This window comes from Brachyhypopomus gauderio, chromosome 16, assembly GCF_052324685.1.
Source record: "Brachyhypopomus gauderio isolate BG-103 chromosome 16, BGAUD_0.2, whole genome shotgun sequence".
Lineage (NCBI taxonomy): Eukaryota > Metazoa > Chordata > Actinopteri > Gymnotiformes > Hypopomidae > Brachyhypopomus > Brachyhypopomus gauderio.
The window spans coordinates 22,281,934-22,300,276 of record NC_135226.1 but is presented as its reverse complement, the minus strand read 5'-3'; the positions used below and the strand labels follow the sequence as shown (position 1 = coordinate 22,300,276).

Genomic DNA, 18,343 nt, shown 5'->3' with positions numbered 1-18,343 from the left:
GCCAGGTCAAAATCAGGTTTCTCTTACATATAGTAAAGCATTATGTATGATGCATATGTTATTTGCCTGGCCCAATGCCTTACATGCATACAGCAAGCCTCTGAAATCCACCTCATGAACCATTTCACCTGTGTGCTTAAATAGTCAATATGCCATTTTGCCAGTTAGATTTGAGGGCTAAAATGATTCTGGGCCAGGCCAAAATCAGGTTCCTCATACATATAGGAACTACTTATGTATGATACAATTGAGTTTTGCCTGGCCCAAGACCTTACAGGCATACAGCAGGCCTCTGAACTTGAACCTCTGACCCATTTCACCTGTGTGCTTAACTACTCAATATGCCGTGTTCGCAGTTAGATTTGAGAGCTAAAATGATTCTGGGCCAGGCTAAATTCAGGCTCCTCATACATATAGGAACTATTTGTGTATGATGCATTTGAGTTTTCCCTGGCCCAAGACATTACAGGCATACAGAAGGCCTCTGAACTTGCCCCTGTGAACCATTTCACCTGTGCGCTTTACTCAATATGCCGTGTTTCCAGTTAGATTTGAGGCATAAAATGATTCTGGGCCAGGCTAAAAACAGGTTCCTCATACATAAAGGAAGTAAGTGTGTATGATTCAATTGAGTTTTGCCTGGCCCAAGACCTTACAGGCATACAGCAGGCCTCTGAACTTGCCCCTCTGAACCATTTCACCTGTGCGCTTTACTCAATATGCCATGTTTCCAGTTAGATTTGAGGCATAAAATGATTCTGGGCCAGGCTAAAAACAGGTTCCTCATACATACAGGAATTAGGTATGTATGATACAATTGGGTTTTTCTTGGCCCAAGACATTACAGGCATACAGCAGGCCTCTGAACTTGGCCCTCTGAACCATTTCACCTGTGTGCTTAACTACTCAATATGCCATGTTTCCAGTTAGATTTGAGGGCTAAAATGATTCTCGGCCAGACCAAAACCAGGTTCTTCATACATATGTGAACTAGTTATGTATGATACAATTGAGTTTTGCCTGGCCTAAGACATTACAGGCATACAGCAGGCCTCTGAACTTGGCCCTCTGACCCATTTCACCTATGCGCTTTAATCAATATGCCGTGTTTCCAGTTAGATTTGAGGCATAAAATGATTCTGGGCCAGGCCAAAATCAGGTTGCTCATACATATAGGAACTAGTTATGTATGATGCATGTGTTATTTGTCTGGCCCGAAGCCTTATAGGCATACAGCACACCTCTGAATTGCCCCTCTGAACCATTTCAGTGCACTCTCTGTGCACTTAACTACTCAATATGCTGTGTTTCCAGTTAGATTTGAGGTATAAAATGATGTTGGATCAGGCTAAAATCAGGTTCCTCTCTTAGGGAGTGACCTGTTCTTCGTGATGCATTTGTTATTTCTCTGGCCCACCATCAATAAGGCTTTCAATAAGCCTCTGAAACTGCCCCTTTAAATGCGTTCACCTATCTGTCCACTGCTCAATATGCCATGTTGTGTGCTGGTATTTCTTCCGATTATTTGTGTTCTAGAACAGCATTTCTGTGTTTTTAGTTTTCAAATCTAAGAATATGTTTTCTTACGTTAGACATGCTGAGGAATTCAATCATCATGTACAAATTGCATACAATTGAAACGACTTGAAATAGAAACCATTTTACAAATAAAATGCTTTCATTATATTTTTATTTTTATTTTTTTTACATTAACAAAATCAGTATGGGAAACAATAACCTCTTAAATGTTTGCTCCTACGCTCGTTTAATGTAACGTTTAATCTATCGCTTTTAAACAAAATGCGCAGCAAACACGCATCGTGAACACACCCTTTTTGAATAAGTAACCAACTTCAGCCGTCGAATACGGAGCTGCGAATAAGTAACCAAACGAATCTCAAACTGCGAATAAGTAACCAACTTCAGCCTCGTCTGCATGCCCCCTTTTTGCGCCACTGACTGTCACCATGAGAAGCGTCTGATTTAGAGCGTGATGACAATGGAAATATATATATATGTACACATACATACACATACACACTATAACTTGATGACAATGTACATCTTGCTTTATATATATATATATATATATATATATATATATATATATATATATATATATATTGAATATGTAAAATGTTTGAATATGTAAAATGGATCCGTGTGAAGATGTTAAATGGATCAGTGTGAAGATGTTAAATTGATCCGTGTGAAGATGTAAAATAGATCAGTGTATGAAGATGTTAAATGGATCAGTGTAAGATGTAAAATAGATCAGTGTATGAAGATGTTAAATGGATCAGTGTAAGATGTAAAATAGATCAGTGTATGAAGATGTTAAATTGATCAGTGTAAGATGAAGAGAGATGTTTCTCTACCAGTATCTTCTCCTTGTTCCAGTTGGACACTGCGGAGGCTACAGGACGTAAACCCTTCTTCCCGCTCACTGTTAAAGATTTCAACCGTATGTATTTCAAAAATATGCTCTTCACACTGTTAAATTTCACACATAATGATGAAAAAGATCTTAAGGCTCACCTGATATATTTACTTTGGAGTAATTATTGCCCAACCTACATATATCAACATCTCCTTTGGTAGGAGAAAGGACATACACCCTGGAAAAGAAATTAAATGATTTATTTTTTTACTAAACTTCAGGTTTTTTTTAATAAAAAAGCTACAGGCCTTTATAAATTGACTGATATAATTATCTCCAAAGCTGACTTAGACATGACTAACCCATCTGAGGACTGAACTAGGGTTTGTCCAAACAGTGGGTCGTCACTTGTGAAATGGTGCACAGGCACGTTATATATGTTGAATGCCACTGTGGTGCCTGTGATTGAAGAACAAATAAAGCACATACAAAGACGGACAAGAATTAAAGTTTTATTAATTATTTCTACACTTTGTTGTTGATACACTTACATTGGTCTAATTATGTCATACATATCTGTAAGAATTTTGAATCATAAATAACCTACCTGTCATCAAGAGGACAGCTGCAAACATTTTGAGAGAATTAATCCCAAGCATCGCAACTTTGAGGAGCAGCAGTGTGAGCTCACGTCTCACTGTGTTCACCACAACTGGATGAGAAGCACTCATCTGACGACGAGACATCGCTTCACTCTGGTGACATAAATGTTGGTTCCTGTAACACATAGGAAATGCTAACTTAAAATTGTACAATTGATCTTTAGTGGTCACATGTTTGCTAGAGGGACGACTAACTGGACGATATCAGTCAAAATGCTTTTGGAGAAGAACAAATGTCTCTCATCAGGAGTTTCCCATTACATTATGAAACAAATAAATAGATTGTTATATTGCGCAGGTATGTAATATAAAAGTACAAAAAATAATATTCTGATTATTATTCAACATTTACCAGAACTGGCTATTGAGTTGTCACTACATCAGATCACTGTTTGCTAAAAAAGTAACTGAAAAAAAAACAGTTAATTTTTTGGAGAACAAGAACATTTCATCTATTCAACAATTTACAATAAAATGTAGCTAGTATATTGCTAACAGACAGGTGGTAAAACAACTGTTAAATATTGTAGTGATGTTTATCAACACCATACATCAAAAACAAATTAACCAAACCACTCAGCATGCACACCAGGCCAGTGTTTATCACAACACACAGTCTGCTGTTTTTAAACAAATGCACTTCTTGCCATTGCTGTAATTACTGTAGAGGCAAGAACACAGACTGCAGATGACATTTGGAGGAAGCTCTCTGTGGCTTTGCGGTGCTCAGGAAGGACTGTGTTCTGTGTGGGCCCTGCACATGGGTCTTCTGCAGAGCTCTAAGCAAGCCGACGCTCTGAGTCTCCATGAATCTGTTTGAGGCTGCTGTCATTACTTCTTAACATAAAAACCCCAGTTGGACTTGGTCAGTTGGTTCATCTGGGCCTGGCTGGTGCCACAGATGGTGTGATAACCATAACATCATTTTTTTCATTACGGGTGTCTTAATGAAGTGTAAGATGCTATGAACAATTAGAATAATTGATCTTGCACCAGATTCTTACCAAAGAGGAAACTGATCTTTTCAATCAAAAGGAATTTTCTTGCCCATCAGAATAATTCCTGTGTCACAGATAAAAGTATTAACAACAGAGCTAATTGTTTATTGCCTGTACAACAATTCATACGCTCTTGAAATCGTCTGAAACACTGACGACGCCCGTGATGGCAGGTCAGCTTTTCTTTGCTATGTGGTCTGTACTACTGAGGTGGAACATGATATATTTAGTTTGCACCAATATTTGTGTTATATGTTAAGAGGATGTGGTGAACACAGCTGTAAGGTCTTCTCACACAACCTCTTTTAAAAGCAGCAAACATGTTTGTAATAGTAATGTAATATAACAAATGTAATGTTTTCATTACAATTCCTACACTAGTGAACATGACTACAAACCAGAGCCGGTTCTGGCTAGATTTACGCCCTGGGTGAACCACCCGTTGCTCCCCCCACCCCCCACCAATATAAATTGCACAAATCCTTGTGAAGTGCAATCTAAAACTTGACTTTTTGATCCTTCTTTGTTGCAAAATCATCAATCACATCATCATATGAAATCTGTTGAAAATTGTAAATGTAAATTTATTTATGTAGCACTGTTTTGAGCCCTTGCTCCAAAGTTCTTTACAACTCTAAAAATAAATGGAAAAAATAAAGAAGAAATAAAATATACAAGACAATAATAACATGACAATTGTACATAAAATGCATAACATATAAAAACATAAAAGAAATTAAATAAGTAAGTAACAAAATTGTCACAGTACGGTCCCCGACCCCTCCCTTTTGGGCGTGTGTTTACGTTGTCTACGTCTACTCATCTGCGTCTGTGGATCTCCATGGGTGCGGTTACGTCCTGTGATAATCCGTCTCACCTGTGGCTCGTCTTGTCATCACGTGGGGTTTATGGGGTTTGTCTATTTCATGTGCGTTCGCGCAGTGTCCTATGCTCGTCGTTGTTTGAGTCGTATATGTTTCTGTGTGCTTACATGATTTACGTGCGCCATCTGCGCTAGATGTGTTTAAATAAACGTAACGTCTGTCAACGCCAAGGATTCTCTGTCTCGTCCTTCGCCGCGCTCCGGACGTCACAAAAATTAAGTAAAACTAAGCAAAACCCCCACACTCCAAAAGTTAATTGTGGACTGTTTCAAAGGCCTGAGTATAAAAATGGGTTTTCAACAGTTTTTTAAAGATGATATGAAATCTACAAATCGGATGTTTACAGGAAGACTATTCCAGAGTTTAGGTGCATGCACAGCAAATGCACGGTCACCCTGTTGCTTGAGTTTTGTTCTCGGCACCATCGGAAGCCCTTTGTCCGTAGATCTCAGTGACCTTGAAGTGGAATGGGGAACTAATAACTCATAAATATACTCTGGCGTCTCACCATGTAAAGCCTTATAAGTTAAAACAAGCACCTTAAAATCCACTCTCCACTTCACTGGCAACCAGTGAAGGGAGGCCAACACTGGAGTGATGTGTTCCCTACGTCTTGTTCTGGTTAAAAGCCATGCAGCTGCGTTCTGCACCATCTGTAGCTTTGCCAAAGATCCTTGGCTAAGGCAGGTGTACAAGGCATTGCAATAGTCTATGCGTTATGACCCTGTCTTGTATGTGTTCTGGTGAAGCAATCTGTTACAGGGAGTCCGGTCCATGTTCCACTCCAGGAATCCCTGATGTCTCTGGGAACACAAAGTCTCCGCCCTCAGCTTCCTGGGATATAAGGACGAAACAGGAGGCTCCCCTTTGCGATTCAGCCTTGCTGAACCTGTTAGAGATTGTGAACTTTGAGATATTGATATACTGTGTATGACCTTGTGATTTGGATTTGGATTTGCGTGCTCCTTTAATATAACTGTATAGAGTTGTGTATATAGATATATGTATATTGGTGGTTTGTGTGTGCACACGGTGAGTAGGAAGTGGCTGCCATTTTGTTTGGGTTGTGGGTTTGGATCTGTTTTGTATATAGGGAGTCAGAGTAGTGTTGTCTTTTGTTTCACCCTGTTAGTATAGTTATGTCTGTTTCTTTCTAGTATGGTTTTTGTTCGTTGTTTTGGCCTGGGTCACTTCTGACGTTTGTACCTGTGTGCACTTTGTCCTGTAAATATATTCTGTTTGTGAACATTTGTAAATACACCAATACTTTACATACACTTGTGAACATGACTACAAACAATGTCTGTGTTTGCGCACTTGCGTGGGCTAAAGGAACAAAAAATGACAAAGGACACCTATCTGCAGGTTGACTATTTCTGTTCTAAATTCAGTTCTTAGTTGTATCTCAGCATTGGTTACTAGCATGACATGCATGTAACCAAGCTGGGCTGGGCTCCGAGGTCTCGCTGCCGTGCAGCTCTTGAAGAGCAAAGGCACAAATGAAGCCAGGTGGAGCCAGAACACCACCCTTCTGAGCATCCATCCCGAGGGGCGCGTCACCTTCCAGGATCCCCGAGGCGGCCGAGTGATGGCCTTCCCCTACCTGTTCCTCAGAGGAAACTTCTCCATCCTTATCCGCGCTCTTCAGTACTCTGATCTGGGCACGTACTGCTGTGAGCTGAGTGACGAGTGCTGGAAGATAAGACTGGCCGGGGTGGCTCCCCAAGACCCGATCAAAGGTAGGCTGGCCATTGAAGCAGTCCAGTGCATGCCGTGCAGTGTGAACACGTTCCTGTATCAGTCTGGGATCTGAGCTGGCTTCTCATTTTTGAGCCTATCATCAGAAAACAATGACAGGCATAAACAAAAGCTGGGTGGATTGAACAACATCGAGAAAATGTCACAAATGTAAACATCAGTCACACTGCAAAACTGCTAAAGATTTACATTTTTTATGATAAGTCCTAAAATTCAACTCTACGTGCACATGGAACTTAGAAGCGTAAAGCCACCCAGCCTACTGTCGCTCCAGGTTTCTAAAGGGCCAGCAGCTCTGAGTCTCTTTTAAATTTGCATATCTCATGTATTATTTGCATATCTCATTCATTATATATCAGGGCATCATGTTCAGACCTTGTGTATAATGTTACGTAACATGCAATGCCATTTTGAATGAAGATATGAATAAGCTCATGTGTGAGCTGAATCATTTTTTTCACTGCTGTTTGACAGCTGTTTGAGGTGGCATTAAACTCACGCAAGTGCTTCACTCACTTACACAACTACAGTACTCGCAGACAAAGATTATTTTACGATTACGCCACAAAGCCGTGAGGTCGAACTGTGAAACAAGTTTTTGTCATGGTGTTACTGCAAAGTATGGTGCAAACTTTGCTGCTCATGTAGCCTACTTGACTCTAACACGGTCGTTTATATTATCAAAACGTCATACCTACATGCACTTTATCTGCAGTCACGGACTGATCGGCTTTTCCTGTGATGGCACCAAGCGGTTAACCTACTTTAATCTACTTTGTCTGACCTACTTTAACAAAAACAACTCGATGTACCAATACACAAGAACACAACAGCACCCCTCACTGGATCTGGATTCAGTTCCGGTTGCAGTGTGAACTGTTTATTCACTCTGTGATTTTCCAGCGTATTTTAATAAGCGTATTTGTGTTCAGGAAAAACGTGGCCAGTTCACATTGGTGATGCTTAGAATCCTTAATTGTATCAAACAATTTATGAGTTGCAGATTCTTGGGGCCAATAAAATTTTGGATGCATACAGAGAGGTCTCCTCATTCTGAACCAGCATCATATTCCAGGTCTTCGCTGCTCCTTCCTCTACAACACCTCTTGTACATTTACCTTGTTGAGTACTAGCAGTGGCGTAAGTGTAGATATTGTGTCTCCACAATTCTTAACCACTTCCAGCCTTAAAAAGGAAGGTGTCATATGTGCCCAGACGAGATTTGCTACAGGTTTGTATTTGTCATTTTCAAAATACATGCAATAAGTACGTGTTTTCAGTATAATAAATCTTAGCTCTGTCACTGGTTTTACCATTTTTCAACAGTATTTTGCCTTACACATTTCTGGGCCCAGCCAAACGGGGATGAATCTGGACCCAGGTCTCACCGCTAGATTCTTATTTTAGGAGTTTTTCTAAGGGCAACTATGCTCCGATAATGCATGCGTCGTCTACAGGAGAGGCGACCATCAGTGGGGGTTGGCAGCTTGTGACTATATGATGATCATGGCTGTACTTCGGTGCTACATAAGTGTTTTTGTAGATGAACCCGTAGAAGCGTCTTTTAAAATGGGTGTGATTGTGAATTTTTCCTTTTGCATTTTTGAATTTTATGAGCATTCCTAGTTGGAATATATTTTTGGAGAATATAGCAGCAGGTTTGTCATTCGAGTCAGTCATCATGCAGAGACTGAAAAGGCACAGGCAGAAGCATGATGCTTATTTTTATGCCTGTCCTACCTAACAAATTAAGCTACCCATAATAACATCTTACAGTATAATAAAGAAAGAAAGAAAAAAAGCAATGATTAGTAATTAACACTTGTAACTTTCAAAAATTTCCATACATACCATTTTTTTTTTTAATTGAAAATGTTCTACACATTCGTAAATTTATGCTGGCATCATTCCAATATTTAACTCCAACAACAGATATACATCTCCTTTTGACCTCTTTTCTAGCTTTTTGAACAACAAATTTACAGACATCTCTCATGTCATATTTAGACTTCTGCATTGAAAAAACCCTTTGTACACAAACAGGAAGTAAATTAACTTTTACTTTGTACATTATTTGCATTATTTTATAATAAACCAAGTCATAAAATTTCACAACATGGGATTTTATAAAAAGTATATTAGTATGCTCATAATATCCAACCTTATTAATAATACGTATGGCTCGTTTTTGTAAAAGAACTATAGCATTTAATGCTGTTTTATACGTAGAACCCCACACTTCCACACAATATGATATATAAGGAAGTATAAGTGAACAATAAATTATATATAGAGCTTTATAATTTAATATATTTCTAGACTTATACAGGATTGAAATTGACTTTGCAATCTTTCTATTTATATATCCAATATGTTGTTTCCATGTTAATTTATGATCAATAACAACACAGAAAATTTATATCAAAAACTCTTTCAATTTTAGTATCACATATTTTTTATTTAATATCCTCATACATTTCTTTTTGAGTTCCAAAAACCATAAATTTAGTTTTTTTTATATTCAACGACAACTTATTGATATCAAACCAAGTTTTTAGGATTTCTAATTCCTTTTCAATAGATGACAAAAGTTCCTTCAAATTATTCCCAGAACAATACATATTTGTATCATCTGCAAAAATAACAAATTTTAATAGTTTAGTAACATTACAGATATCATTGATATAAAGTAAAAAAAGTTTTGGGCCAATCACAGATCCCTGGGGTACTCCAAAAGTGACCTTCCTGAACTGTGACATAGTCTTACTAATTTGTACACATTGCTGTCGATTTTCCAAATAACTCTTGATCCAGGAATAAGCCACACCCCTTATCCCATACTTCTCCAATTTTCTCAATAATATAGTGTAATCTATAGTATCAAATGCTTTTTGTAAATCAATATAAACACCAACTGAACATTTGTCATTTTCTATTGCCTTTGATATTTCTTCTACCATCTCCATTACTGCATATGTAGTAGTTCTATTCTCCCTAAAGCCATACTGGTGTTCGCTCAGGATTTTGTGTTTATCTAAAAAAAGATCCATTTGTTTAACAAATAATTTCTCTAATATTTTTGAGAATTGGGGTAAAAGTGACACTGGTCTATAGTTATCAATACAATGCTTATCTCCGTGTTTAAATATTGGTATAACCTTTGCCATTTTCATATTATTAGGAAAAACACCTTTTTGAAAGGATAAATTACATATATAAGTCAACGGTCTTACAATTTGGCCAATGACTTCTTTCACAATTTCCATTTAAAGCCTCAATTCTTTCTCGAGTCCTTATTCTTACTAATTTATAATTTGGCTTTCTTACACCAGCAGAAAATTTAACCTTTAAGCTATGTAAAATCGCAAAAATAGGAAGATGATCACTAATATCACTTAAGAGTAAGCCACTAGTTACTGGACCATACACATTAGTAAAAATATTATCAATAAGTGTGGCACTCTTTCTAGTTATCCGAGAAGGTTTGTTAATGAGTGGCCTTAAGTCAAAACTAAACATTGTTTTATCAATTTTATCAAAGATATCAACTATATTATTCATAAACTGATCCATACAAGAACCTGGTGTTCTATATATACAACTTAAAATAATACTTTTAAATTTAACAGTCTGTATTTCAATTGTCAAACTTTCCATAACTTCGTCAATTTTGGTATCAATAACCTGACATTGGAAATCCTTCTGTACAAAAAAAGCAACTCCACCTCCAATTTTTTAAATCCGATTTACACAAAAAAAATCATAACCTTCTAACACAAAGTCTGCACCCTTCTCCTTTGTTATCCAAGTCTCACTTATAGCAATCACTTGAAATTTATGCTTAAGTGATTCCAAATACTCTTTAATTTCTACAAAATTTGCATACAAACTTCTACTATTAAAATGTATCATTGAAAAACCCACTAAATTATCATTTTCAAAAACATTTTCTGAGTAATATTCAGACTTTAACTTATAATCATCATATAGATTTTCCTCAGGATCAATACTATTCTCAAAATTAAATGTTTTGTGTTCTGTTAAACTTAAAAAACATAACTCCTCATTCACATTTGCCCCTTTTAAAATGTTCATTAGCAGCATTTATATGTGCGTATATGCTAACAGACTATACAGGACGGGAGATAGTGGAAGCTCTGAGCGCCCAAAACATGTACTAACGTACGTTGTACCCGAAAAGACACAAGTCAGACACAAATCAAAACACTGCAGCACCTTGGCAAAGAAGATGGCGTGGTGAACTGAAAACAACACACACGGGCCACCGTACCAGGAGCAAGAACTCCTTAAAAAGGGAATCCAATTATGGAAGTAGCCAATCCCGTCGTCCCATCGTCACATGGAAGCAGCGCTTGTCTTCCATCTCGTGTTCTTGCTCGCCCTCTGGTGGACAACCTGCAAGAAAACCCGCTAGCACAAATAAAAAGAAAACCAGGCACGTAACAGTATTAAAGTTAGAAAAATCAATTAAAAGTGGTCAAATATTTTATATTGTTGAATATAATTAAAGACAACCTTCCATAAATGGATCTTAATTGATTTATTCCAAAAAAACTTTCTCAGAACAGCAGTCTCAGGTTTCTTCTTAGAAGATTTACAGTAGGCCTACAGAGAAAAAACAATACAGTGGTACCTCGAGATACGAATTTAATCCGTTCCAAACCCGTGCTCGTATCTCGAACTGCTCGGTTCTGGAAGCAATTTAACAATGTAAAGTATTGTAATTGGTTCCGGTCCTTAAAAAAGTCTACTACTAGAGCCTTTCTTTGGAGCCATAATGCAAAAAAAAAACATTTGTAGTATTGAAATACTGTACTGTATACACTGTACGTACTGTTACTCGTTGCAAAGCATACGTGCGAATGGCTGTGATGACTGGGTACAGGAGTCGACCTTACCAACACCTCAAGAATTAAAAAAACGCTATTGGCTGCTAGAACGCGCTAAATGACGTCATCTCCGCACATACAGGTATGTTTGTGTTTTTGAACCTAAGGTTGTGGGGGAGGGAGAGAAAGAAAAGCGTTTGAGTGTGTCTTTGAGCTGATTAATGATTTCTTTTTTCCATATAGTGCTGTACTGCCACCTAGTGGTTCATGCTCGTATCTCGAGCGTGCACTCGGGTGTCGAACAGAAATCTTGCTCGTCTCGGTGCTCGTATCTTGGATCGCTCGTATATAGAGCAGCTCGTATCTCGAGGTACCACTGTAAAGGGGAAAATGCGACGGGTAAATTTGAAGCTTGTTATTTAAGTTATTAACATTCCTTTGAAATGGTTATCAAACGACTAACATTAACAGACTGAACTGGACTTAATAACAGGAGTGCAAATAATTTTAGTAAATTATTCTGGTGAGTATCAGCTGCACTAGGTATGTAAATCGGGCCATCCAGCTGCGGTGCTGATCCGACGCCACTTGTGCTAAAAATCCGGACACATGTAACTTGATCAAGTAGCACATCTGCATCAGATGAGATCAGCATTGTTGTAATAGTTAGTAGTCTGTTCCATTGTATATGCTGCCACCTTCTGATGGGTTTGTGTATTGACACAGTTTTACCCAGAATGCTGTTCTACTGTTACTGGCTCTCTCAAAGAGAAATAAAAAAAACTTAAACATGGTGACCCTGAGATTTGGACATTGCGGCGCTACGCGGGCAAATACGAGGAGAAAACTTGATGGAAACTTGTGTGTAATGCTTCTTGAAGGGGTATGTATAGACTCTCTATCATATCTTCAAGCCAAATATCCAGCTAGATATCTCTGAACGAGCAAAGCATGGGACAGCACTAAAACCCTCAGACGCAAGACTGGAACTCCAGAGATGCTTATAGTCAATACCGTTTGTGGCGCAAAGAAGTCGAACGAATTGTTAATGGCCCACTCCATGAGGAACATGATGAAGTGAAGCTAAATCATGTATTTATATGAGCTGGTGGGCAAGTTGAACAGCTTGCCAAGCCAAGCAAGCCGAAGACCCTGAATGTGAAGTTACCACGCTAGATGAGCTGCTAAACTGCCTTGATCCTCAAACACTCGACACACTTTCGCGAGGCAAGAGAGGACTTTTACAATGCAAAACAGACCACTGGTGAGAATACTACCGCATTTTACAGTTGCATTCTTGAGCTGACTTTTCCGAAGGCTCTGATTTCCTCATTGTGCATAAATTCATTCACGGCTGCACTAATGTCGAATGCAAATGAAAGCTAATGACTAAAGAAAAAAGCAGTCATAGTAAAAATGTGCTTGGACATGTTACGGCGATGCGAGTCTGTGGATGCAACAATGCAACGTTTCACCGAAACACAGGTGCATGCAACATACTCTCACGATCCATCACGCAGATCCCAGCAGCGGGGAGGTAAACTGAAAACGAAGCAGCCAGTGACTGATCCCCGTTCTACCCACCGTGAGTTAACAAGGATTCAGATGGTGTGGTGGACAGATTCAAGCTTGTGATAAATGTCCAGCTCAAGATGTTAAAATGAAATGTGCCATATTTTTGTCAATTGTGATTTTTGCACCCCAATCGAAATTTGTTCTCCGCTTTTAACCCATCTGTGCAGTCAGAACACACACACACACACACACACTAGTGATTACTAGGGGGCTGTGGATCACACGTGCCCAGAGCGGTGGGCAGCCCTAGCCCGGCACCCGGGGAGCAGTTGGGGTTAGGTGCCTTGCTCAAGGGCACCTCAGTCATGGCCTGTCTGGGAATCGAACCCACGACCCTCCGGTCACAAGACCAGTTCCCTAATCGCCAGGCCATGACTGCCCCAACAAATGCAATGGGGATGCAATTGCAATTGGATGCTAAAAGTGGCTACTGGAAACTGAACCCAGCCATTGAATGCATTCAACACCCCATTCATTGAATGGGGTGCATTCAACACCCCATTCAAGAAATACTGCTTTGTTCACTTACCATTTGGCCTATCTGTATCATCAGAAATCTTCTGTGCCCAAAAGAACAAAGCTCTGGTAGGAGTCCCAGGCACAATTCCTTGTGCAGATGATGTCAAAATCCAGGACTCCACTGAAGAGCGTCATGACATCCACCTTATAGAGACAGTGAGCTGAGCCAAGGCTGCTGGGATTAAATTCAACCCGGACAAGTGTTGGGTGAAAACGACACATATTGAGTACTTCACAAGGATCATTTCCCCAGACAACGTGGAACCTTGACCCCAAAAATGTGATGGCAACCCTACAGCTTGGCACTCCAGACAACAAACAGGAACTACAGTCAATTTCTGTTTCGTCAATTTCATGTCCAATTTCATCCCAAATCTTTGGCATCTGCTTTCATCGCATGTGATGGAGTAAAAATCAAAAGCACAAGCTTGATCAGACAGTTGCAGTTATACGTTGGCTGACATGTCTTCAGTGCGTCGCACAACTGTATTTCTGGACATGCTGACGTTGTTGAAGTTGCGCTTTTTCAGGGCACATTGTTGTTTAATGAGGTCTCCATCTGAAAAAGACTTGCCATGTCTTGCAATGAGTTGGGCGACCTCATAGCTGGATATTGTAGACTTTTCCTGAACTTTTTGAGCATGAAAAAAATACTGTTGCTGACCCTGCAGGATGCTTTAATTTCTACTCTCGCTCAGCACCAGTGTAGGATGCATAGGCCTGATGTTTGGTTTTATGATGTCGTACATTATTCTCTTTCATAACTGCCACAGTTTCAGTGCAGATCAGACAGACACACTTCCCCTAGAATTATTTGTGTGTGTATCATTAGTCTACATGTCCAATACAATGGTTAATCAAATGATTACATATCTCTTATGCAGAATAATAATGATTGATTATTATAACTATTACATATTTTACATATATATAATTTTCTAATCATAAAAATTTCCATCACACTTCCCTCTTTTTTGTCCTTTATGGACAAAGTTCATCAGTCACATTCCCTTACAGGATTTTAGCCGCATCATCATTATAGGAGGTTCTCTTACAGCAGTCATTAAGTTTACAGCGTATCATCATCAAAATGTTGAAACACAAACGAATCACAGTCCGTGTCCATCATCGTCGTTGAATTCGGTAGATCTTCGTCACATCCTTCTGCCGCACTGGTCAATATCTGGAACTCTTTGAACCTGCAAAGTGAATTGACAGCTCGTGCTGCTCCAGCTCTCAAAAGAGCCAGGAGACAGGGCACACATACCAGTATCAGGGTCAGGAGACAGGGCACACATACCAGTATCAGGGCCAGGAGACAGGGCACACATACCAGTATCAGGGCCAGGAGACAGGGCACACATACCAGTATCAGGGCCAGGAGACAGGGCACACATACCAGTATCAGGGCCAGGAGACAGGGCACACATACCAGTATCAGGGCCAGGAGACAGGGCACACATACCAGTATCAGGGTCAGGAGACAGAGCACACATACCAGTATCAGGGCCAGGAGACAGGGCACACATACCAGTATCAGGGTCAGGAGACAGAGCACACATACCAGTATCAGGGCCAGGAGACAGGGCACACATACCAGTATCAGGGTCAGGAGACAGGGCACACATACCAGTATCAGGGTCAGGAGACAGAGCACACATACCAGTATCAGGGCCAGGAGACAGGGCACACATACCAGTATCAGGGTCAGGAGACAGGGCACACATACCAGTATCAGGGCCAGCACTACAAGTATGGGGGTGCATACCGTGATTAACCACGGACCCCAATTCTACCAAATGTCCTGCCAGATCGTCCATGGCCCCGACCCTGTCTCAGACGGAACAGAAACCGCTTGTTTTATGTGTTCTATGATGTTGGAAGCATTGTTATAGGAATCTGGTATGTAAAAGCAACAAGAGACATCCAACATACGACACAGTCCCCCCTTCTCAGCTAGAAGGATGTCCAACCCCAACTGGTGTTGGATTACCGATGTCCTGAGTGCTCTTAGCTCGTTGTTCATCATTTGCAGTGATACTTCGGTTTCATTTGCCAATGAAAGTACCTGCCATGCCAACCCATTTACTTTGTTAACCAGCGCTGCTACGCCCGTTGGGAAGGCAAGTGACATCCCTGTTCCCATCCATGGGCCCGTCCACGGATCCCAGAGATGATATCCTTGGTACCACCCCGGCATCTGTGTATGACCCACAAATGTTGATCGCCTCTGTCTGTGAAATGTGCTCTCGGTGTGTTCTGCTTGTTTCTCCACCATCAAGTGGAAGGTGGGTGTTACCATCACTGGGTAGCAGCACCCGTGCCATTTCTTTGGAAGGTGGTGGTATGCGTGTCATCCACACGCCCACATATAACCTGCTGAGGCTTCTAGGGACACATTACATTGAAATGTGATGGTTTTGTTATCTTGTAAGGTCGCACATTTAGTTGTAGTATTGTCTAGGACTATGGTGGTTAGGCATTGTGAAACACCCAAAACTGTACTCTTTGGATTGTATGAGCATAGAAAAGTGTCACCTCGTCTTTGTGGTATGTCAATCCTACCTAAATTGTGATAGATGTCCTGCTTTCCTGCAGCTAGAAAGGAGTGCCATCGTCACTACCGATTCTCTCAGGTATTCCCCATCTGGGAATGATTTCGGTCAGCAGCACTTTTGCTACGTCCGATGCGTCCTGATGTGTCCTGTTTGCTGATGCGTCGTGTTTAGATTTGAGGAAAGCTTCAACTCATTTGGAGAACATGTCTACTATTACTAGACAATATTTTTCCCCTCAACTGGACTTAGCTCAATGAAATCCATTTGTAGGTGTTGAAAGGGGAGGTCAGGTTCGTCCGTCCGTCCGTCCCGGTCCCCGCTTTCGAATTACTGTTGGTGTGGACCGCTCACACAAATCAAGTTGCTCATGTGGACCCCTGTAAAAGTCGACCCCTGAGTTATCACATCCCAGCTAGCTAGCTAACCGTTATAGCATTGTGTTAAATATACATAGCAGAGACTCACTTTTGTTTGTGCAGCCTCAAATGTCGAACAAAGTTTGAAGTGGTTGCATCTCCATCTCTTATCCTAACTCCACATGTCTTGCATGTCACAGTTCTTATTTTATTCACAACAGCATAATCTTTATAATTGAACAGGATCATTTTTGGGAGTATGTTGCTTGTCCTCTCCGCACAAATTAAACGCTGCTGCCCCCCTCCCCCTCCCCCTCTCCCTCTCCCCCGATCGGCTGCAGAACTTCACCTATAGTTTCCGGATAAACTGAGCTGAGCAGTTCACATTTTACAGCACCATTTAATACAAAATGATCCAGTTATGTGATTCTATATTACTTATTTATTATGTTAAAATAAGGATTTCAAGTCTTTTCAAGTCTTAAAGCTCAAATCAGATTACCGATGTTTCCAGATAGCCCCAAAGTCGTGCACAACCCCGAAGGCAAACCTGCTGTCAGTGTAAATCGTGACAGTTTTACCTTTTACCTGTTTTGCATGCCTCAGTCAGGGCGACCAGTTCAGCAACCTGCGCTGAATAGTGTCCTGGCAGTGGCCCTGATTTATTGTGTCGTTCAGTGAAACAACTGCACACCCAACACAATTTATCCCTGTTGCTGTGTCTCGCGATGCCGACCCGTCCACAAATAGCTCCAGGTCTGGGTTATCTAAAGGAGTTTCCTTCAGATCTGGTCTGGGTGAGCAAATTTCGGTTACTGCAGCCACACAACAATGAGGATCACCATCCTGCTCTGTTGGCAGAAGAGTAGCAGGGTTAAGAACTGTACATCTCTTGACTGTAACATTCGGCATTCCTAATAAAACAGTGTGATATCTCAGCCATCGGACTGCTGCCATGTGTGCAGTTTTTTGTTCCAGTAATAATTGCACAACTACATGTTGAGTAAGATTGCCGTAACCTAACACATCATGTGATGCAGTTACCGCTTTTTTGGTTCCCTTGTTTTTCATTTGCTGTCTTAACCAATGGGCAATAAGGACTAGGCAATCCCAATGTTGGGGTTTGTTGTAATGCTCGTTAGTTGTTCGAAGGCCTTCTCTGCCTCCAGTATCCTGCTAAGCGCACTGTGGGCTAATAAACCCCTCCCGTGAGCTATCACGCTCAGAGGGGCCTCGAGCCATGCATAGTCACAGATAAACGCTCTGTAGTAGGAGCACATTCCTAAAATATAATTAATTGCAATTTGGTCCTGGGTCAGTTTGTTGACTATTGAAAAATTTTTAATGGCCATCGCTTTATGAGGTAGGGCAGTCATGGCCTGGCGGTTAGGCAACTGGTCTTGTGACCGGAGGGTCGTGGGTTCGATTCCCAGACCTGAGGCCATGACTGAGGTGCCCTTGAGCAAGGCACCTAACCCCAACTGCTCCCCGGGCTAGGGCTGCCCACCACTCTGGGCACGTGTGATCCACAGCCCCCTAGTAATCACTAGTGTGTGTTAAACTGCACAGATGGGTTAAAAGCGGAGGACAAATTTCGATTGCGGTGTAAAAAAAAAGTGAGTTCCGCTCCTCGCTTCACTCTCACTTCCTGATTCAGACGTTTGCGGCAAACATCATGTGATTGATGTTGAATCCAAAACACACACTTTAGTATCAGCATTTTTAGTCTACTCAAGTGCTTGTATGCCATATCTGGCCCTCCCTCATGTATGTGTGCTGTGTGGTGTAGCATGCACAGGTCCA

The 18,343-nt window shown here is 40.6% G+C and overlaps 1 protein-coding gene across 2 annotated transcripts in view; it reads right to left on the bottom strand.

Annotated features, from left to right (window-relative positions):
* The window catches only part of LOC143477892 (integrin alpha-E-like), a 39,864-nt gene extending 36,710 nt beyond the window's left edge, over positions 1-3,154 (bottom strand). The window contains exons 1-4 of one of the 2 annotated variants that reach the window (XM_076976747.1): positions 2,988-3,154; positions 2,743-2,839; positions 2,539-2,618; positions 2,379-2,446 (exon numbers count right to left, since the gene is read on the bottom strand). In XM_076976747.1, coding sequence (XP_076832862.1) covers positions 2,379-2,446; positions 2,539-2,618; positions 2,743-2,839; positions 2,988-3,126 — 384 coding nt within the window. In that variant the 5' untranslated portion in view covers positions 3,127-3,154. The remainder of the gene's footprint in view (positions 1-2,378; positions 2,447-2,538; positions 2,619-2,742; positions 2,840-2,987) is intronic. The other variant, XM_076976748.1, reaches the window with a different exon arrangement.
* Between the last annotated feature and the right edge of the window lie 15,189 nt (positions 3,155-18,343).